The sequence below is a fragment of the Ixodes scapularis genome, unplaced genomic scaffold (genome assembly GCF_016920785.2).
Source record: "Ixodes scapularis isolate PalLabHiFi unplaced genomic scaffold, ASM1692078v2 PGA_scaffold4__175_contigs__length_147842914, whole genome shotgun sequence".
Classification (NCBI taxonomy): domain Eukaryota; kingdom Metazoa; phylum Arthropoda; class Arachnida; order Ixodida; family Ixodidae; genus Ixodes; species Ixodes scapularis.
Window position 1 is genome coordinate 95,950,555 of NW_024609879.1, and position 23,725 is coordinate 95,974,279.

The following is a 23,725-nucleotide window of genomic DNA, read 5'->3' on the forward strand; positions in this document are numbered from 1 at the left end:
TATTTAATTATTTCTGCAACTTCTATTGCGTGTGATGGAAAACTAACGCGTCTTTCATATGTCATTATCGTCAGAAATTCGTTCTAAGCAATATTTATGCAAAGTAAAAAGAAAAAAAGACGCTGCATCGCCTTTTTAAGGTTTCTTTTACTCTTGTGCGTTTGTCCCTTTTAACCTTCCGTCCGTCTATGGTTGAAATAATGTTTCCTCGTTACACTAACGTAAAATGGACCCATAATGTCACGCTTGTTCTCGGCTTCACACTGAAACCATGTGGGAAAAGAGCATCAGGGATGTCAATCGGCTCTTCATTAATTAGCCCACTTTCCGAGATCGCCGGGATTTTTGTTCAACAACGAGAAACAGCTGCATATATAGTTAAAACCGGAGACGACGGAAGTACAGGAACAGAGCAACAGCCTGTCTCAAACTCAGCTAACAACGTTTCTTGACATTCGCCGTGACCTCGAGAGATCTTAAAGTGAAACATAGAAACAGGTATTAACTATCTGTTACTTCAACCAGCTCGCCTGTTTATTAACATTATCAAGAACACCTGCACATCGCAGTAGTTCGATCGCTGAAACATGCTATGGGTGAATAGAGGTACAGACGTACATAGTATATATTTATACATATACTTGGAAACTTCTCTTTATATGCTCCTGGGGGCGTGGTGTGCAAAATAGCAAAAATAACTACCAGGAATACATAGATAGAACGTATTTCATCCCCCCCCCCCAATGTCAAACAAAACAAAACAAAAAAATAATAATTTAATTACAATGTAACTAAAAACAACCATAAGTCTAAATAATTAATTGGGGATTTGTGGACATTTATACAGCGTATAGTTGGTCAGCCATTTTAAAGTTGCGACGAGTCACTTGCTGTAGATGAGCAATTTAGCCAGTGCAGTACAACCCCTAGCCTGGGGTCTTTAACGTGCACCACGCAGTAGTGATACACTACCGCACGCCGGTATGATGCTCATCCAGATCGAAACGGGCAGGGGTGGGGATTGAGCCCAGGAATCCTGAGCTATGCAGAGCGAGCTTTTGCTTCACGTGCCCCGAGCTGGTGTGCGCTAGCCCACTCGGCCACCGATCCCCCTATATATGTGCGTGAAACATGTTGCGTCTTCTTATTGATGTATTGATGACGTGATTAAACTAAGACAATGATATCTTACCAGTACAGGACATAGGCGGACATCCGACAAGCACTGTTTGCAGAAGTGCCAAACGCCTTATTCGAAAACACTTCTTATGCTTGAGTCTTGCCAGCCGGCCACGTGAACAAAGAGTACTGTCAAAAACCATTCGGGTCCTCAAAAGCTGTGTTTAGTTGGAGTGCAGTGTAGGTTGTTGGTTTCCGCAGTGATAGCGAGCCATTAACGGGAAGGGGCTTCTGAGTATACTTACGAGAATCAGGTCCGCAGGCAATGGAATGGCAGTAACCCTCTTGAGCCTCCGGCCAAACACAAACTTGGATACTCCCAGCAGGACGAACGCAACCAGGGACATCGACGTTGTCACCACGTTGCTCGAAAGAATGTTCGTCATCAGGCTGTACAGGCTCTGTCGCACGAATGGTGATGACGAAGCAGTTCAAGAATCAATCTGCCTGCATGCCTAGCGGCTCTGGAGTTGTTAGTAACTCAGGCACTATGACCACGGTTACTACGGCTGGGGTAACACTCACCAGAACTGTGCCGAAGACGCCCTTGAATGACTGGTAGGGAGCGTCGAAGACGGGCGGCACTTGAGTGGCGACAACTGTGAAAGCAGCTCCGGCCAGAAAGCCTTCGGCCATGATGGGAGAGATGACGACGGACAGCCTGTCCAGGCGCAGTAGCCACAGGGCGATCTGTAAGAGCAGATCGAAACGCTTGGAATAATAGCAGGTCAGTTTGTAGTCTACGCTAAGGGGATGCGCTTTTTCAGTCTTCTTTTTTCAGTGCAAATAAGAAGAGTACGATCAGTGATTTAAACATAATCCCGTTGTAAGCCTCCTCTATAATAAAGAAATGGTTTGGTCTTCTCTTAGACTGAGGTTATGAATGACGGAAGGCAAGAAGGTTATAATCACTTTTCTCAAACCTCTGTCAACAACCTATCGTCATATTTATGATATCATGCTACTGGCTACTTATTAGCGCAGAAAGAGTAAGTCTAGCCCACCTGGATCAGCCCACTCATCATCGTAACAGTGATGGCCACACCGGCCGGGGAATCTCCGAAGTCGGGATAGCTCTCGTTGCCAACCGTTGCGTTGCTTTCGACCCCGAACTTCTTGACAGCGTTGGCCGTCATCAGTGCCGTCACCGGAAACATCCCTGCGACGACACACCAAGATGGGACCGCGTCAATTGCTTCTGGACACGAATGTAGCATCATCGCCATTCGTTTGGGACGCTTCCGTTGGCATAGTGCCCTATAACCGAAAGAAAACACGATGTCTTCTTTCACTCCGTTTCTAGCGTTGACTCTAAAACGTTCGTGTGACCTCCACGAATTGACACTAGATGTATAGTTTGTTACGGGCCTCTCAAAAAACCTTACACGCTCTTTAGCAGAGCGAACGCTGGAGAGAAGGTAAAAGGAGAAACCCCCAATCATAGCAAGCAGAGAGCTTTATGGAAAGCCTTGAACTGCTTCGTTTAACTTTCTCTTGAACTGCTTCGTTCTGCTATGCTTAACTATGAAAGCTTCGAAATTAATGCGGGTGGCGGGTTCCAAGTCTCATTATGGCTCCGCGGCCATTGAGATTGTAGCATCAGCGGATAGTAACGCCGGGAGAACAAATGAGGAAGCAAGAACTGCGAACGTCCGTTTCTTAAGCCGGTAGGAGCTATACTTCTATATGCATTTAAGTTCTTTTTCACTGAGCAACCTTCGTTTTTTTTTTTTATGTTTCACGTTTTTTTGTTTACTACATCACGCAAGTTATTGCTGCAGTAATAGTACAACTGGGTTTAGCTCATTGTTGTTGGCTGTGCCAGGCACATTAGAGAAGACGTTCTCGTAAGTTTGCCCTTCCTTATAAGGAAAGGCAAACATATGAGAACTACATGAACAAAAACAAAAATCTTACGAAAAAATATTCCTTGCGTGCTTCCAATATACTTGAAGCCACCGAGGAGTATGTATTCGAAACTATAATTTTGTATGCAAGGGGGACTCTCAAGAGTCATTCAAAACAGTGTTCTCTAAGCACGAAACCCGGAACGAAACGAGAGCTCCTTTACGATCTCTCTTTGAACCTACTTTATTACGCTTTTGCTTAATTAATTAGTGCTTAAAACACAAACTGAAATAATAATTGGGGCAGTGGTTTTCAAACCTCGAGGGACTTCGCTTAAGACAGTGAAATTGCGAACCACAGACGTTCAATGGGAGGAGAACCGTTCCTCGGTAGTTCAATTTGCGTCAAATTCAGGGTCATTCATTAATTGGATACAGCCGATGAAAAAATTTTGGTGATTACCATTGCAAATTTTTTATTCAAGCGCAAAAATTTGTAGGTAAAAGGCGACTGGCATTTGTAGTACCTAAAACTTGCGACTCGAGAAAACAACTAGGCATCTATTAGACCGAGCATTGAAACCATACTCAGTCTTCGAGTGCATTCGAGCACTGAGTAGAGACCAAGGCTCTGCGTCCTAATCTTTCCAACCAGAGATCGGCCTTCTGACGTCCCTGCGCGCCACTATGCCCTCCTCTCTCTCAAATTCTACCTGTACGCCCTATTCTGCGCATTGTTTAAAGTGCGATCCTTCGCATAACACGCAGTGAAATTCTCGACGACTAACTAACGCTACAAAAAAAAAAAAGAGAAAAAAAAAACGACGTGTTTCTATAGGAAAGTATGTCACCTAAAACAAATGCGCAGTTTGCACTAAAAAAGAAAAAAAACACAAAATAGAGACGACGTGGTTCTTTTTCCAAGGTGTAAAAAAAAACTGTTTCTTCGTTGTTGTTGTTTTGTTGCTTTTTAAACACTAAGTATTTAAGACATTGTTTTCTGTCATTCTGTCCCTTTATCTCCCACTTTGGATTCTTCCCGATCGCCACCCTGTCTCAGTTTGTTTAGGAAAAAGGTAAATCTACACCGGCTCGACTTCGTCATCACTGCTTTATCACTAAATAGCCAGCAGTGCACTCAACGGCGTCGTCCCTCGGCGTCACCGATGTGGAATGTCCTACGCGCGTTGTATATACGTCTTGTACACGTTACTAAAAAAAAGTAATCGATTACAATTACTATTACTCTTGGCTAAAAAGTGTTCGATTAGATTACTTGATTACTTGACGGCTCATAACAATGAACTACTTCCAACCTATATTTCACACTTGCACAAGTATTGAAGAAGAAAAACTGGCTCCCTCTTCGTGGTCGTTGCACCTTCACAATGCAGACACAAGCATAGAATTCGTTTGAAGACGTTTAATGATTTGGGCGTTCGCCAGTTTGTGTGTGTGTGTGGGGGGGGGGGGGGGGGGCGGAGGGGATTTTAGATCTTGTTAAGCTTGAGCAAGGGTTGTCGCTCAAAGTTTGCGTCGCTCATTTCATATTTTATTATTCACATGTGGATGAGCTCGTATGTTATACAAAAGAGCAGTAGCTCCAGGATTTGAAACGGGTCATGTGTAGTATCCATTAGTGGAAGAGATCGCCCCGACCACTTCTCAACTCGAAACATTGCTTGTCACAAAGACCACGTAGGGGAAATGGGGAAATACTTCAACTGCCTTTGTTATATTTTGCATCCGCTTTAGGCATTCTTCGGTTGTGGTTCTCCTACGGGCTGCGAGTAGGTATCCTAAGCAGGATTTTTTTATTGTTTTTTATTTCTGTGTGTGTGTGCGTGAGGGGGCTAGTTTGAACGAACGACCCACAAAGCTACCTTCTGCTTCCTCAAACTTCGCCCTGAATGGCCTTTGTCACGCACTGTGGCTTTCCTGGGGCTTCCCACTCCCAGTCCAAGCTCGAAAAAAAGAAAAAAAAAACGGACATTCCACAGAAACTGTACATAGAAAGAGATTGACCTCGTTTCCTACAGCTCCGCAAAAATCTTTCTTTTTTTCCGTCCGAAAAAAAAACAACAGCAAATTGTATTTTTGTCATTTCATAAAAAAAAGGCGTGTGCCGGGGGGAGGGGGGCGTGGACAAATTGTAACGGTTACAAGTAATTTTATTACTTCAAAAAGTAATAAGATTACTCTTGTGATTACTGCCTAATAAAAGTAATCAACTGATTATAAAATTACTCCAAAAAGCAATCGATTACAAGTAATTTGATTACTTGTAATGCGTCCGGTACAAGTCTGATACGTACCCATGGAGATGTAGGGCGACGTGCCCAGCAGCACGTAGACAAGGGCCGGGTACAAAGAACTGTACAAGCCATACACGGGACCCACGCCGGAGATGATGGCTGACACCATGCCTGGGCGAACAGTGAAATGTATAGTTAACTCTTGCGCACATCAATCAATCAATCGTATTCATGCAAAAAAACACACACACACACAAAAAAAAAAAACAGATGCCGGAGGCCTATATTAAAAGCTAACGTTTTTTGACTTTAAAAGAAACTGGTCACTCGCCCTCGTGGCATATTTGGGAGCCTGTTTCTGAGATCTTCACAGCGTCTTATCGTCACGTCAAAATTTTAGAAAGACATTGATGGTCACCATGTCGTTTTGAAAAGAAGGCTGTCGTGTAATTATGCTGCGTCGATGTTTATACAGCCGGAAGTTAGTCAGTCCCAATGGGCATCTGGTGTCTTAGCTGTAGGTTAGCAATCTGGCCAGTGCGGTGTAACCGCTATAGCCTGGGTTCTTTAACGTGCACCACGCAGTAGTGATACACGACCGCACGCCGGTACGATGCTCGTCCAGACTGAAACGGGTACGGGTGGGGATTGAACCCAGTATCCCTGGACTCTGCAACGCGGGCTTTCGATCCACGTGCTCCAAGCTGGTGTGCGCTAGCCCTCTCGGTCACTAATGTCTCGAGACTGTCATGTAAATAAAATTGAAGCTGCGTTTTGGAATTCGTAGTGCTTGTCCCCTTCTGGTATTTTTTTTCTTTTCTCGATTTTCCCCAGTATTGCCGTAAACGAGCTTGCCTGCGCCTTCTCTCATTTTAGCTACTTTTTTTTTTTTTGCCTTTGAGTGTCACCAGCTGGTCACAGAACAAAACCTTTCTCTACAAGCGGTACAGGGGAAGGTTGCTTAAACCACACAACATATTTTTTCGTCTTTGTTTTTGTCCCTTTAGCGAGACAAGGCCGTTCAGAAAACGTCGGCCGCCGCCAACCTGAGGCTTCCTGACAGAAATTTATTTTCCCTGAGAGTTTGCGGCACATTTTTCCATTGTACACGTACGGTGTTGTCACTCCCAGAAAACTGCAAGTTCTAAGCTTCGTTTCATAACAGCGCCGCGGTACTGAAATTGATGGCTACAATATCGCGGCTCTACAGTGTCACGAGCGAGCAAACCTGGCAGAGCCCGCTCTCGAGCAGGAACTGACTAGCAATCTCCGTTTGTGATCTGTATATATTAGAGACTGCAGGTTTTGGAAGCCAAAGCAACACGCCCATTGCTTACCAATCTTTCGTAATTCACCGGCAGTGCAATGCTCATATTTGTAAACGTTACGTTCTTGTGTTTTTTCTTTCTACGGCGTCAATATGGCCGCCATCAACCTACTGACTCGACCCTTATGCTCAAGCAGACGCGATGGAAACTCTGGTACTGACAAGATAATGAATAGCGTCTCTTTCGGAAGCCTCCATCATGCGCTCGCTGCCTTCCCCCGTTCTTTGGCTGCGCGTGCACGCTTGAGGTTCATGAGATACCGAAACGATATCGGAGCTAGGAAGCTTGCGCCTGGGAAACTGAAGGAACTCCCTGTCGTTCTCACCATAGCCTCATCGATACTCACAAAGCCTGGCAGTTCGACGATGGAGCCATAGAGTGCTCAGTCGCAGATTTGGAAGGCAAGGATCTGGTAGCAGAGCATCAAAGAACCATTTCTTGGAGAACCTTGACGTCAGTTCACAGCTTTTGCAGCAGCGAGGACCGGATACACGCTTGTTCGCTAGAGAGAACTGTGTTTCGGCGTCTCGCCGCAGCGGGGCGCCAGTCACGTGGCTCTCCTCTCATCCGTTGTTTGCCGCTCCCCCTTTTCCATTTCGGCGGCCGCTTCTCGTGGCGATCTGCCAGGCTTTGTCAGTATATAGAAGGCTATGTTCTCATCCAGTCAGTGAGTGCGACTAATTCTCCAGCACTAAATGTTTTGAGTTTCACCTCGCTTCCAGCCCCGCTTACCCTGTGGCACGTGCAGAACAGCGGTGGAAAGTCCAGCCAAGACATCGGGGACAAGCTGCCTCTTGACGTCATAGTTTGCCACCCACGTGATGCAGGGAAGTAGCCGAAGAAGAATCCCGGGGATTTGACGCAATGTCCTCTTGGCCCTCTGAGCCGCTGTTGTTCTCGGCAGAGCCGGTGTGGACGCAACCTCTTTGAGAAAACTACTGGTCACGGCTCTTCTTTTCACCATTACGGTCGGCTCTTCCGACGCTCCTGCCACAACATAGATTTCAGGTAACTCCATTAGGATGGCAGCAATACCACAATTGTTGAAGTGTGTGTGTATGTGTGTTTTGGTCGTGTTCCACCTGAGATGTGATCTCTAGTCGTCACCTAAATAAAAGATCGGCCCTACTGCGTATGGTTAAGAACATATATATTTTCCGTCCCTGCAAACATCTGTGACAACTGCGTAGATATTACGTTTACAAAAAAAAAAAAAAAAGCAGCTGTTAGGTTTTAGGCAGGAAGTTGTTATTGTTTCTGATTTAACCATCTGTCGGCGACATATGACGACTGCTGTGTTCTTGTTTCTTTGTGCATGCCTATAGAAAGGCCTCTATTTTCTTCCGAGCAATATAAAACAATATGCCAACTTTGTGGTTTAGTGTTTATAGAAGGTTTATTTTTCCTACCTATACGGTGTGTCCATATATTCAGACTTCTTTAAAGTCATGAACATTCTTTAAAGTCATGAACATTCCAACCCGATATCGTTTCATGACCCCTTTAATTACTGACTTTTTTTAATTCATTTATTTACTTTTATCTTACATATGGGGACTTGAACAATAAAGCAAAACATATAACAAAGTAATATTGGTGGTTAGAGTATTTAGGGCTCAAACCGCCTCGTCCACCCTGTTCTAATAACTGAACTCTCGTGCCCCAAACTAACAGACCTCTGCATACAAATAGTAAAGTAAATAATTAAGAGTTAATGCGATTGTAATATAGAAACCACTGTCACTTTGGGCACATTCACGGTCATCTCTCATGAAGATCAAGGAGGCATTTTCAAACTTCTCTCTTACATCCTGTCTGTGGTAAAGGTAAGATGTTTCAATTAGTTTTGGAAATGGTCTTGTTTCTTCTAAGTTCACAAAATATAGAGCTTCGCAGCCATTTAGACGTATTACTCTTCTTCCAAACTTCCAAAAACCGCTTAAAAAAAGATGGCAGAAAAAAAGGGAAGGGGGTTCCAAACTTTTTTAGACCAATAAATGAAACTTGAACTACCTTAGATATATCCAAGTCAAAAGCAGTTCGACTGTACGTACGTATGGGAGCGGTAGCACAGAACCAAAACGGAATCTGTCTCGCTTTAAATCTCGTTCTTTTTCTCGTCTCGGGGAAGCGCTCATGTGGCCGGGAGGAAAGGGGGTAAGGGGGTGTTAGGTATACTATGAAGCCACGAGCCGCATTTTAACACGCAAAAAGCAACAGCTTGGCCACCCGTGCTCTAAGCTAAGAATAAAAAATCGTACATCAGAGGATCGAAAAAAAATTGCAGTGGTCATATCACTCGATGGCAGAAAAGGTGTATCGCACTGGCAGATCAGACACGGGCTCCAGAGCAATGGCTTGCAGTCACTGCCTCTCGAAAACTTTTGGGGGACATCTCAAGAGCCGGCTTTTTGAAACGCCTGTAGCGGTTAGAAAAAAAAATGCTTCGGGAGGTTCACCGATATTTTTTTTTTCGGAGGAGATTTTCCATATGAAACTACACTAAAAGACCATATATATATAATAAAAATAATGTGTAGCAGCATGTATGTTGCTCGTGTAGCATTCGACAACACTTGCTTGCCTTCCAACCCACTATTGTCCGTACTACGCGTCGAGGGTGCCCCAGTACAATAGAAGACTCCGTGGCCGTCCTTCCGTCTGGTTTCAATTAGAAGAGACCTCAAAGGGACCGCCAGCGTCGGCAGCTTTGCACCCTCCGACAAGGAGAATGGGAGGCAACGCTTACATTTTGTTGCTCTAGCAGTTTTTTACAACGAGCTCACAAACACCAGCTTGTCTAAATCGGGTACCTTTGTGACATCCCTGCTTTCCCGTTGTAAAAATTAAAGAAGCCAAACATAAGTACTATAATGTCACCCTCCACAAGTTCATGAAAACGTCACCTCAGAAATTTTGGAACCACGCTAACCCAAAAAAGTCTCAAATGAATTGTATGAGCTCCATAGAGAAAAAAAATGGCAGATGAATTGAACGGTTACTTTAAGTCGGTATTTACAGCTGATGATGGTAATGACAGTTTAACTCTACCACAATGCAACACTGCTGAAGAACTTGGAAGCCTAATAGCTCCGGAACCAGGCATATTTGCACTTTTACTCAATTTAGACACCAAAAAAGTAACGGTCCTGACGAAATTCCAAATGTTTTTTAAAAGATACGCCGAATGGGTTAGCAAGTCTTTAGTGCTAATTTTTAACAATTCTCTCTTCCTTTCTTCGGTACCCGCCGAATGGAAAGTTGCGAAAGTAATCCCTATACATAAATCTGCCGATAAGACTCTAGCTTCAAATTTTAGGCCCATATCATTTACTTGCACCTGCTGCAAACTTCTTGAGCATATTATTCTCAAAGTCATGACATCATTTGTAGAAAATAACAATATCTTATTCCCACACCAGCATGGTTTTAGGAGTGGACTATCGACCGTTACACAGCTAATTGAGATTCTTCACGATTTCACGATGGGCATAAACAACAGAAGTCAGGTAGATGCAGTGTTCTTGGATATCTCGAAAGCGTTTGATCGCGTTTCCCACGACAAACTGATAATAAAACTTAAACATGTTTTGGGCGAAGGACCGATAAATGCATGGACTGAAGATTACTTCAAAAACCGTTTCCATTTTGTTTATTACGAGGGACAAATTACGCGACCAGTTGCTGTAGTATCCGGCGTCCCACAAGGTTCAGTTTTAGCTCCATTTTTATTTCTTCTTTTCATGAATGACATAGCCGATGGCATTGATGTTAACATAAGATTATTCGCTGACGATTGTATCATATATCAAGAAATTAAGAACCAAGACGATCACATCCTACTAAACAAATCCCTTAAAAAGATTTCCGACTGGTGCGATGACTGACAAATGGTGATTAACAAAGAAAAAAACTGTCTCCATGAGTTTGACGAGAAAGAAAAAGAATGTCTCCCAGTTTCAATATAGCCTTAAAGATGAACTGTTGCATAGAGTCACCGAGTATAAGTACCTATGAGTCTTGATAACATCTGATCTTAAATGGAACGCACACGTTAAATATGTATTTAATAAAGCTCTCACGAAATTATTCTTTCTGAAGAGAACCCTAAAATGTTCGTCTTGTGAAACAAAACTTCTAGCATATAAAACCCTTATACGTCCAGTGCTTGAATACGCAAATATTGCTTGGTTACCTCACACGAATATAAACATAAACACACTTGAAAGCCTTCAGAGAAAGGCAATTAGGTTTGTTTATCACAAGTATGGTCGTTTTGACTCCCCCACAGAGCTTCTGAAAAGAGCAGGTTTACAGACCATTACTGACCGCGCAACGTTAAATCGTCTGAAATTTCTCTACCTTCTTTTACAAGGTGCCTTTAAGATTGACTCATCCAAGTGCGTTCAATTGTCTAACACAAGACCGACTAGACACAAGCACAGCCATACACTTGTTGACTATTCGTTTCATAATAACACTTTTAAACACTCATTTTTTCCCTCTGCCATTAGAATCTGGAATAGCCTTGATCCACACGTGTTCCGTCACGGCACTGTTGAATCATTTATCAATGCAGTCGAAGATGAACTTTTACCGTAATTGTTCGATGTTTTGAATGACGAGAAGTGGTTGTTCATTCCTTGTTAAATGCCTCACATGTATCTTTTTATTATGTACCAATGCCTGCAATAATCCCTTCGGGGATTGGCAGTATTTTGAAATAAATAAATAAATAAATAAATAAAAAAGGAGGTCGGGGAATGGCACGACGTCAGAAAGTCAGGGCATAAAGGCTCCTCTGAGTTGTGTTCCACTTTAGGTCTGAGCTATTCTAAACTAAAGCCGAGTAGCATGTTTTTTCCTCCAAATGTTTGGGGACCAGCACGGGCCGACCGGGGCCCTGGACTGCAGCCCCCTCAGAAAGGGAGGCCTTGAGCCAAATGCACGGGGGCTCGGCATATTGCCCAGCACCCCCGGAAAACGACAGCGGGAACTCAAACCCCCGTGCCCCCCCCCCCCGGTTCCGGGGTCCCTGCAAGGTCTGCATGTCTCTACTGATCGCGACACTAAGCACGACTATGCTTTTCTGAACCACTGCGTGCGTGAACGATGCTTGCACTGCCTGGCGAGGGCGCTAAAATCCCGGAGCTTACGCGCAGTGTTGTCGCGGTGCTGCTTTGATATCATACGCAGTATTCGAGCGCTAGGCACTAAGCTTTGCGTCCTAGTCTTTCCAACCAGAGCTCGGCGTTTTGACGTCCCCGCACGCTCTCATGTCCTCCTCTCCCTCAGTTTCTACCGGTATGCCCAATTCTGTGCTGTGTTGGAAATGCGACATTCGCATAACGTGCAGCAAACTTCTCGGCGTCTTGCGATTAACTTCAATTCTGAACATGAGTTTTCAGAATTGTCTGAAAAGGTATAATTACAGAGCTAAAAAAAAAAACGACCTGAATGTTGAACGTCTATTGGTCTCCGTGTGCACGGCTCCAGAGACTAGATTAGTAATGCCGGTAAGTTGGTACATAATGTTCCGGTTTAGCCCTCGGTATTCTCTTTTTTAACACGGTGCTTCAATTCATCGTTGGGCAGCACGTGGAACTACATGCAAGAAGTATTTCCAGATGCCGACATGCAATTCTGGACACAAAAGTAAACAACTGCACCACGCGAAGCAGGACCCGTTCAGCAGCAGCTAGGGTGAAACAAAATAGATATGAAGACCTGCCTGAACAGCCCCAGTCGGCCCAGGCAACATACGAAAGGCATGTGTCCATGGCTATGACAGGGATGAAACCAGTACTGGATGTTCACCAAGGAGAGCGACATCCGTCGTGATGAAACGTGTCTAGAATATTCTGGAGCTTGCCGTGTCACCAAGGGCTGCTGTTTCTAATTTGTATTGTTCATAACTAATATGTGCTTTGCCTTTAAGTTATTCATTGTATAATTTTTCTTGTTGAATGCAACCCACTCCCCTCTGTAATGCCGTTGGCCCTGAGGGTATTGAAATAAATAAATAAATAACGGGCAATTAGGTGTAGACGCACGACGACGTGAGCCCCACCATCAAACACAGCAGGACTGGCAAGAGCTTGGAGGAGCGCGACCCAAAGAAGGTGTCCATGGAGACGTGCAGCAGAAACCACAGGCAGCATTGGATTTTCTAAAACTACAAGACCTTCAGGGTTGGAGGGCGAAGGAAGAGCCCAATTGGTGTACGGCTTTTCCTCCATACGGACTCCTTCCCCTTTTTTGGCCTTCCCTGTGAACTCGACCACAATTCTCCTTTGTGCTTAGTGTTTTCCAATTTGTTTTGAAATTAAAATAGCTAAAAAAATATATGAACCTCGAGTGTCATACCTCTACCAATCGTGTTCTCATGCCTTGAATGTGGGGCCTATCTCGGGTTTGGTCATCGCGGTTCGAAGCGTGAATGTTGTGCAACGAATCCTGGGTTCGGCGCTATCGGGTGTGGCAGGGACACAGCACAACCCATCCCAATGCTGGAACTTCAAGAAGTAACAAGGAATGTGAAGAATCGGGCTCACTTGGACTAACACAAGTGATGCCGAACAGTAACAGATTACTTTCAGCGCTTTTTCAGAACGAGTGATATCGGTGCGACTCGCTTGACTTATCCCCAAGTAACGGCCAAATCGCACACTTTTGGGAGAATCTTTGTTGACTGTTCTTTTACAACAAAGCGATTAAAAAAAATCTATCAAACGCGTTTGCGTTTTGTGGGTCTCAATTATGCCGTTCAACTAATCACAGTTCGTAATGAAAGTACGGCGGCAGCAGTTTATTTGATTGCGGTGTTCTGGGAATGATTGAGTGACTCTAGCACCCACACATACGCCTTTACGCGTTCCGCCTACACACGGATATAACTTTACGAGAACTCATTTAAACTTCAAGAACCTTTTTTTTTTCGTGCATATACGGCCGTATTTATTTTTACTTTGAGCCTGATATTACCAGATAAAGTATACGATCTTATCCAACTTTGGCATGTCCACATGATGCTTGATTTGTGTTCTTATGTGTCTATATATGGCCAGATATACGTATATCTGGGCCAAAAATGTCATTCCTTTGCTCCTATAAGGAAGGCCCTTTCTTTTTTCCCGTGCTTCCTCCAGATGTTAAGCCTTCGGAAACTAATTTCCTGTTCAGTATAATCAAGCATTCCAACATAAGCTTATTCATTTTTCAAATTAGGTGTATTCCTACCGAAACATTATTAACCACATGGTCAATTATATCAACCTGCTCGTGATTCTCCGCCAATAAATTAAAAAAAAAATCAAAGACGTTTACAATTCGCTGTAATGCGAAATTAGAGCGCAGCTCTTAAGAAGGAGGAGGGGAGGGTACGGATTGGAGGATATGCCCCTTCTCCGCTCCTCCTTTCCTGCTCCCCTCTCATTTAGCGCGAAATTTTCGCTAAATTTAGCGGGAAATTCATCAAAATTTCCCTGCTAAATTTAGCGAGGAAACATCCCATAATGCAACGCGCGGTTACGCCGACGCCGACGCCGTTCAACCCGGAAACAGGCGCCTAAGAGCTGCGCTCTAAAATTGAAGACGTTTACAGTTCTCTGTTACGCGAAACTAGAGCGCAGCTCTGAGGACGAGGAGGGGAGGGGACGGAGGGAGGGTATGCCCCTCTTCCTCCTCCGTGCGCTCTCGTCCTCCCCTCCTCTTCCCTTCTTCCTCTGCTCCTCCTCCTCTCCTGCTCCTCCTCCTTCCATCCTCCTCCCCTCCTCCACTCCACCTCCCCCTTTCTTCCTCTCATCCTTCTTGCCTCCTCCTTCTCCGTACCTTCCCCTCCTCCTTTACATGTGACGTCAATTTTACCGCTAAATCTAGTGGAGAAACTGAATTTGTTCAAAGGTGACGTAACATGAAGTCATGTGACGTCATTTTCCCCGCTAAATTTAGCAGAAAAACTGAATTAGTGTTGAGGCCCCATGACGTCGATTTTCCCGCTGAATTTCGCAGGGAATTGACTTGCCGCTGAGGTCACGTTAAGTCAATTTTCCCGCAACATCTGGCGGAGAAACTTAATATTTTTATAGATGACGTCAGACTTGTACGTAATCGGTTACAAGTAACGAAATTACTTGTAACGAGCAAGAAAATTACTTTACAATTACTTCCTAAAGTATGTAATTATTCCCTTACAAAATTACCAACAACTGTAAGGGATTTACATTTTTTGTAATTTTGTAAGGGAATAATTGCATATTTCAGAAAGTACCGTAATTGTAAAGTAATTTTCTTGGTCTTTTTACGTAAGGGAACGATTGTAATCTATTACATCTTTGTTTTCACTCGCGGAAAGATGCGGGAACCAGGGGTTTCCCCAGGAGTTAAAATTAAGGGGGGGGGGGGGGGGGGGGCGGATTGAGAATAAAGGAGTCATTGCGAATTGAAGGGGTGCCTTCAGAAGACAAGAAGGGGGGGGGGGGGGGAGGGGGAGGGTCTAACCCCCTACGGGTTGTGTCACATCGTAAAAAACACAACTTTTTTTTTTGTAGAAAAAAACCGGGTGGCATCGCGATTCCACCTGAATCACACTGTCACCTGCATTTACAAAACGGAAGGCCTGGAAATATTTTGACGCTCAAAGCCTTTCTTCCGCGTCACCTAAAACCTCAGCTCAAACCATATTTTTGCGTGTGTGGTTTGGTTGTTTGCAAGTCGTAGCTCGTCAGCTTGTACACCCACAACGAAGTGGGAAGCACACTGATACAAAGAACTTGACTTTCCGTGCAGCAATATTAGGCAAACTCCCGAGTTCAAAGAGTTTCCTTCCAACAAAAAACAAATAGAAACAAAAAAGTCAATATGCACGCGAGTTGGTCTAGCCTATCTGTACGCGCCTTTCCTTTTTGTCTCTTTACTCTTTCTTTGCTTCCTTCTGGCCGAGAGAGAGAGAGATTACTTCTTTGTATCAACTTCGAGACCAAGATAATATACACTGCAGAGAAAACGAAGTTTGGTGGAGCCGTAGTAGGAACACAGCGTCTCATTAGGCCAACCGGATCTAGCTGACGTTTTGCATGTCGAGCGGATAAAAGAGGCCTTGCGAACGCGTCGTTTTCTAGCCACTCAGTCGCACGTCCAGGTGGCAGCACCTATTTGGAAAAAGGTGTATTCAAAAGGTCTTCAGTGCGGCGGACGACATCTTCACATAGAAACGAGGCAAGATGTCCGATGAGACTTTGAGAGCCAGATGTTGCTCAAGGTCACAAGAGTGTGAGTCGCGGCAACAAAAAACGCTTCCTTAACACATGTGTCTTGTTCCTTACCCTAGGACAGTAAGGTGGGAAGTAACGCCGCGAAAGCAACGAATTACTTTTAGAAATAATGGTCACTTACTTTTATAAAAGTGTCATTGCAGCTATCATTAGTTACATTTGGCCTTAAGTAATTGTAAATGTAATTCCTTACTTTTTTTTAGTAACATGTACAAGTCTGGGTGACATGACACCAAGTCATGGAACGTCAGGTTTCCCGTTAAATTTAGCGGGGAGTTGAGGTCACGTGACGTGAATTTTTCTACTAAATTTAGCACGGTTACGCCGACGCCGCTCAACCCGGAAACGAACGCCTCAAAGCTGCGCTCTAAAAAAAAGTTTGTGCCTCTGCTTTTTTATATAGCACTCGGAGAGTACTTGCTGAAGTCTACAGGTCTGAAAGCAAAGCAATTCTTCACAGCTGTAATAACCTCCTCATCATTGTGAAAATTTCATCGTAAGTCTTTCCTTACACTTAGAAAAATAAGAATGAAATCTGAAGATGCCAGGTTCGGAGGATATGGAGGACGCACCGACGAGCTCTACAATCAAATAATAAGTATGCGTTTAAACACTCCAAGGTGAAGAGACCGAACTCAAAATAGGTCAACTAGGTGCTGCTCATCACCGTGCACGATAACGCCTAATGCGTGCCCTTACACACCACTTAACCAGTCGCCATTTCACACTGCTATCATAAACATCGATATCGTCCGAATGTCCATTAGTAAAATGCGTCGTGGCAGCCTTATCACGCTTTCAAAGGTGTTCATAATCAGCGGGCTTGGTACAAAAGCAAGGCGTCGATCATAGTATTACTCCTTCATGCATGCGTTGCATTTGGTATACGGCCGAAGGGGCCGCCATTTTGAGAATTCTCTTACGCCGGGAGTACTGTGTACCGAATCTGTGCCATGCGTATACAAGAATTTCAATTTTCAAATATCAAAGATACCATAGTCAGGAACACCTCAAGAAACGTAGTGCGGGGCCTAATATGTCTTGTCTTGGTTTCTGATTCGTCTTGCTGCGTCTGCTAATAGTGCAATCGCGTTAATTGCTAAGCGATAATGAACACCACGCTCTAAGTTTTGTCAGCTGTCGCTGACTACAAATCGTACATCTCACAGCATAACAACTTTGAACGAGCTTTCGCCTTGTTACGTAGGAACTAATTAAACATTGTGTGCCGGCTGGCTCGCTCGTTTCTTCACACATACGTTTACTTGTTTGCTTGTTTTGTTTACTTCTTCGATCTCAGGTCCGAACTTTGTGTTTGCTCATAGATGGATGGACGGCAATAGGGTCATGAACTTTCACACTATTCAAAGGAACATCCCTCATTTAGATGTTATTAACCCTATGGAAAGGTCAAAACACTTATTCAGTTTCGTACATTGCGAAATTAATATTATTAGGCTACTGAAAGATACCAAGTATAACAGCTCGCTTCATATTACTCACCATCAAGAAGTCAGTCTTGTAGACCGCTTCTCGCGGATTTGAGAATTGGCCGAGTTATTCCTATCGCCAAGATAGGCGGTCGGAACTTACCCTCTAATAGGCCGTGTGGCCGTGTGCAAATTTCTTGCCGCAACCATCATCAAGCTATTCGGAGCCGCCATATTGTAAGGAGAGAAGGGGGCTCACACCTTTTAGCTGCGGACCAAGCCCATCTGGATTTAACTCGGTTCTCATGATATTATGATAATGCATTTGTGTACTCACTGGGTTGCTGTTTAGTCTTGGTTCAAAGAAGAAAAGGAAGACGGACGCGAAATTCTTGAAAAGGGACTGTCAGTAACGAAGTCGCAAGACTCGTCACTCAAGCAGTGAACTGGGACATCCAGGTCAGTGAACGGTCTTTATCAAAGACGTTGTCTGAACTGTTCTTAGTGGACTTGCAGCACGTGATCATATTTGTGATCTACGACCCTCAGCTCGACGGGCGAAACAGATAATTTATCATGAGTTCAGATTAGGCTTTTCTTTTTGCATATGGTTTATTGTTGTTTCACGTGTTCCTCGCAAACTGCTTGAGTACATAATATTGTAGCGGTGTGGCTGAGGTGTGCGCCAGAACCCACTGAGGACGACGACAATGACGCGACAATCTGTTCTAATCTTTATTCTAAAGCCTAGTTCACATGTAGCGGTTTTGGCCCTAGAGCGGCGCGATTTCTGCCGTCGCGGCGCTCTGGCCAGCACCAGCAATTCTGTGGCACGAGCGCCGCGACGGCAGAAATCGCGAAGCGGGTTTAGCGGGTTTCACATGCAGCGATTTTGGCCCTAGAACGGCGCGATTTCTGCTGTCGCGGCGCTCGTGCCGCAGAATTGCTGGTGCTGGCCAGAGCGCCGTGACGGCAGAAATCGCGCCGCTCTAGGGCCAAAACCGATGCATGTGAACTAGGCTTTAGGGCCAAAATCGCTGCATGTGAAACCCGCTTAACATAAAGCCCCTTGATAAAGGCCGTTTTTACAAGTACCGCCAACCATTGTTGTGGAAACCCGCAAGACACGTGCCGCGAGCGCGTGCTCCGCCGCCATTCGCTTCCAAAGGCCGCTCATTTCAGTGTTGCACCGCCATTTGCTTTCAGGGGCCGCTCGAGACATGGGCCTCGTGCGCTCACGCATTTGACGCTACTTGCAAGACACGTAAACACATCGAGGGGCTTTATTCTAGCATAGAGTGCCTTCATACACACGCGCGCTTTATTCTAGCATAGAGTGCCTTCACACACACGTGCGCTTCCGCTTGAGTGGTGACATCTCAGCCATTTTTCCGCCCAATCGTTTTTTATGCATTTTGAAGTGCGCGCAATCCGGTGTCACTCAGCTCGAGCGCGTAGCTTTGGCTAATGCATAGACGCCATATTACCGCCCAAGTCACGCACCGAGTGCGCCAGAGCGTCATGTGCTGGCACATTCAGGACAACAATGGATGTCTTCACCCTGAGACAGACAGACATCTAGGCACCCTATTCTAGCAGGGTCATGAACGACATCTAGCGAATGAAAATTCGTAACACTCGTGTCAAATGTGGGATACACAAAAAACTTTGCCTATGAGACCGTGAACAACGAAATTAAGTATACTACATATTTAAAATTTTTCAACGAGCATCAATTTCGGCACTTACATCCTCGTGAAAGACAACTGGTACAGCAGCTTCTTCGGAAAATACCTCGGATAATATTATACAGGTCTTGTTTTTTGATTTAATAATAATTGGGTTGTGTGTGTGTTTATACAGCCTAGAACTTGGTCTGCCTCACAGGGGCGACGAGTCTCCCAGCTGTAGATGAGTAATTTAGCCAGTGCGGTACAGCCGCTAGCCTGCAGGCTAGCGGCTGTACCGCACTGGCTAAATTACTCATCTACAGCTACGTGCATCACGCTGTAGTGATACACGACCGCATGCCGGTACGATGCTCATCCAGATCGAAACGGGCAGGGGTGGGGCTCGAGCCTAGGATCTCTGGGTTCTGCAGCGCGAGCTTTCGCTCCACGTGCTCCGAGCTGGTGCGCGCTAGACCACTCGGCCACCGATCCCCCCTTTCTTGATTTAGATAAAGCATTCGGCAGTACCTTCGCCCATCAGTTACATTCGGAATTGCATAATGTTAAACCAATCGTATTCCGAATAATAAAATTAACGATCGCTCATAATCAGATTGTCCCGTCTCCCCTCATGCTCTCCGAGGCAGCGCAATTGCGCCCCTGCTCTTTTTAATATTTCGTAAATACCCTCCGTGATCATATCGCGTCTTGTATTCGACGGTTCGCGGATGACTGCGTGATTTACTTAGACGCATCTGTAACCGAAATGATCAGATTTCTCTACCAGCCGGTCTTAACCTAATAAATGACTGGTGCAAAAATTAGTAAATGACAATTTAATATTCTGAGGTACAACTCGTTTTTCGTTTGTTTGTTCCTTTTGACGCGCACACCTTTTTTTCCTTAATGTAGATACACCCTGCGCACACTGCACATTGGCAAGTGTTCGACTCGCAAATACCTTGGCATCCATTTATCTAGCAACCTATCGTGAAGCTCCTCTACTCCGCTTCATCAAAGTTCGACCGCAGCAGACGCTTTCAAGGCCGGTTCTCACATGCAGCGGAGCGCTGATGTAGCGCTTCTCACGTGCCGTCAGCTACTTATCGTCTGCCATGAGCAACAGTTTTGACGGTGCGATACAAAGCTGGTGAACGCTCCCGTCAGCACGCGCTTAGCGCGAGGTAAGCGCTATGCTTGTAGCGCTCCGCTGTATGTGTGAACAGGCCTTCATGGAGCCAACCAAACAGCTCCAAAAGTGAAGCGCCATAACAATCGTTGTCTTTGTGTGGGTTCACCGGCTATCACGCACAAACGCACAAGGGCGACGAACGCCGTGGTGAGGCCCTTTTTTGCTTTGCTCGATTGAATCCATCGGACCGTCGGTTGTGATCGGACTTGAAGTAGAACGGAGTACGGAGCCGCTAACTAAGCGACGCTTCGGAGCAAGGATACTTGAGCCATCTCTGAAGATGATTGCTACTGCGTCTTTATTCAAAATCGCAGGGAACGCTCTTCCGTTCTCAGGAAATGTGACGAGCCCGTATATTAAGAGAATTAAGGCTCATTCATACTGCCCCATTTTCTTGCGTTAAGTTACGTTACGTATAAGTCACCGGAACATTCTTGTCTTGAATTTCGCGTGTCATGCTTTCTCATTGAGCTGGTCAGAGGTCGGCAGTTTAGGTCGCCCTCACTCACCCTCACCCTCACAGCCACACTCACTTAAGCCCCTCACTCACCCTCACCCTCACAGCTACACTCACCTACAGCCCCTCACTCATCCTCATCCTAACAATCACACTCACCTTCAGCCCTTCACCGACCCTCACTGAACCTCACGGCCCTCACGCCCCTCACGCACTCATGGCCCTCACGCCCCTCACGCACTTACCGCCCTCATGGCCCTCACACACTCATGGCCCTCACGCCCCTCACGCACTCATACCCCTCACGCCCCGCACGCACTCATGGCCCGCACGCCACTCACCGCCCTTACGCCCCTCACTCATTTATGGCCGTTACGTCCCTCACTCACTCACCGCCCTCACGCACTCATAGCCCTCACGCACTCACCGCCCTCACGGCCCTCACCGCACTCATACCCCTCACGCCCCTCACGCACTTATGGCCCTCACGCCACTCAGGCCCGCTTCAGATGGGGCGATTTCGCCCAGAAACTTGACGTCGCAACACCAGCAACACAGGCCGCCCGCGTTCACACGCAGCAACCAATTGCTGCAATTTGCCATCATGAGATTTTATATTTCTTGCACTATGTAGACACACAATTACGCGCTATAAACGTGTTTTTATGCATTTAAATCTCGTTGAGAATACTAATGCATCTTTCTGAAACAGTTCATTTCCAAAAACGGTCAATTTCAAACCAGAACCAAGTCTTTTGTTGTCATCATCACCGGCACGAGGTATCACGTGAAACTATCGCTTCCCTGATTGGATGCAGCCGCTTCAAACGTCCTCGAATTGCTCCGAGTTGCTCGCTTGTTTCGAGCTGGACCCAATCTCAGCAATTCGTGTCGATCTAGGGAAAGCTAGGGAACAACCCGCCAGCAACACCGAAATTGCTGAGAAAGTTGCTCCGTCTAAAAAGGGCCTCACGCACTCACCGCCCTCACGCCCTTCACGCACTCATGGCCCTCATATCCCTCACGCACTCATGCCACTCAACAGCCTCACGCCCCTCACGCACTCATGGCCCTCACACCCCTCACGCACTCATCGCCCTCACGGCCCTCATGCCCCTCACGCACTCATGGCCCTCACGCCCCTGACGCACTCACCGCCCTCATGGCCCTCATACCCCTCCCGCACTCATGGCCCTCACGCCACTCACCGCCCTCACGCCCCTCACGCACTCATGGCCCTCACACCCCTCACGCACTCACCTGCCCTCACGGCCCTCACAGACTCGCGGTCCTCACAGCCCTCACTCACCCTCAAAATCATGAATTTTCCTGGTTCAGAAACTCAGTCCCCCTCACCTCACCTGTAAAGGTGAGGTTGAGGGAGGGTGAGTGAGGTTTGCCGATCTATGGAACTGGTAGCACAAAGGTCCCGGTGACTTCAACGTAATATTTCGTAACGTTACTTAATGACCGAGCTTTCTTACCTAAAGTTCAAGAAATCGCTTTTTTTTAAAAAATCGCCCAAGTAGACCCGCCCCGCACTTATCGAAACATGGCTCTGCGCAGGACACAGTCGGGGAACGGTGTGCCGATACTTCAAGCGCAGCTTATATAATTGCCCGTTTAACGCACATAGTGTCCAATGCTAATAGGTCAACCTTCGACGCGATTGAAAACTGGCACTGTCGTTGGTAGAACCGCTAGCATTTATTACACTTGTCAGACTGCAACTCGAATCACGCGTTATCTGTCTCGTCTCCCTGGCAACGTTCGGTGGTATCGATTATAGAGGCAATAAAAATTGTTGCGCTCAGGTTCATCCAGGTGTGAGGTTACACGCTAGACACCAGAATTACTTCTCTAAGAAAGCGAGCTAACTTCGATTTACTCTCACTGAGAAGAAAATCAACGAGGTATTGAGATTGTCTCTCACAGAATTTACTATCGTAACATTGACATCGGGGTTTCATTTTTGCTTCCGCCCGATTGTATTTTATTATAATTACTTTTTCCTGTAATTCGGTGGCGGACACATGGAGTCCAATCGACAAGATGTCCCCGAAAATAAACTTTTTCAACACCCTTCAAGCAAGAGCCGCCCTTGTACTGACCTTGCCCGTCTCAGGGAACTGATCAAGACTGGTGGTGACGAACTTCAAAAACATCAGCAACGAGAACGCGGTAATATCTAAAAAAAAAAGCGTTCGCCGTAATATCTAAAACACGAGAACGCCGTAGTATCTAAAAAAAGCGTGTGAGTGAGTTACACAAAGGAATAAATCAAAGCAAAAAGCATATACAAAAAAAAAAAAAAAAAAAAAAAAAACGTCGAAAGCAAAATGTGTTTGCGTTCATGCCTGTACATCTGGCCAAAAAGCCTCAAATTCAACACTTCGTGGCGCGGACAAATTTCTGAGGTAATACGCACTAAACTAGGGGCTACCCTGCGCCTATAACTTTGATCGTATTTTACTAACTCAGGATTTGAGCAAACATACAAGAAAGCTCATGCTTGCTTCCAAACGGCGAGCACTAAATCTATGAATCGCACGAAAGGAGACGCACGCAGCCTGCTGCGGCAATTGCAAGCACTCCCAGAATATGTTCTCTAGAACGACACTGAAACAAGACTGAAGTTGACCTATAGGGGGATAGGCTGTACGTCGGTTTCTCACCAAGATTGTGTAAATGTGTATATTTGTCTGTGTTCCCTTGTGTATGTGTGAAAGAGGGAGAAAGAGGCTTACGTTGTAGTCCCATAACCGTCTCCTCCGTCGAACTGCAAAGGACATCCATTCCCAGCGCCGAAAACGGTCCAATAATCAACAATATCCACCCAGTAGACTTCGTGAACAGTAAACAGTTGGCTTGTGTGGCAGCGTTAGAAGTTTCACTTAGAGGTGCAGGTCATAGAAATCAGCGGTTGGTGCTTCGCGATCTGCGCAACCATCGCTTATGCAAGTCGAGCGCTTGGAATGCGCGAAGATTCTCATGTGGCATCGAGAGCAAACATTCGGCGTGTAGATATCCATTCACCTGTCACTTTGATTTATCGTTCTCCTTTATTTCCGCTTTTTTTTTTTTTTCAATGCCGA

The 23,725-nt window shown here is 45.5% G+C and overlaps 1 protein-coding gene across 3 annotated transcripts in view; it reads right to left on the minus strand.

Moving 5' to 3' along the window:
- The window catches only part of LOC8039644 (sulfate transporter), a 53,049-nt gene extending 29,407 nt beyond the window's left edge, over positions 1-23,642 (minus strand). For 2 of the 3 annotated variants that reach the window (XM_040210278.1, XM_040210279.3), the window contains exons 1-6: positions 23,378-23,642; positions 7,342-7,596; positions 5,342-5,452; positions 2,184-2,338; positions 1,705-1,869; positions 1,425-1,580 (exon numbers count right to left, since the gene is read on the minus strand). In XM_040210278.1, coding sequence (XP_040066212.1) covers positions 1,425-1,580; positions 1,705-1,869; positions 2,184-2,338; positions 5,342-5,452; positions 7,342-7,596; positions 23,378-23,426 — 891 coding nt within the window. In that variant the 5' untranslated portion in view covers positions 23,427-23,642. Of the gene's footprint in view, positions 1-1,424; positions 1,581-1,704; positions 1,870-2,183; positions 2,339-5,341; positions 5,453-7,341; positions 7,597-17,648; positions 17,767-23,377 lie in introns of those variants that run through there. The other variant, XM_029981576.2, reaches the window with a different exon arrangement.
- Between the last annotated feature and the right edge of the window lie 83 nt (positions 23,643-23,725).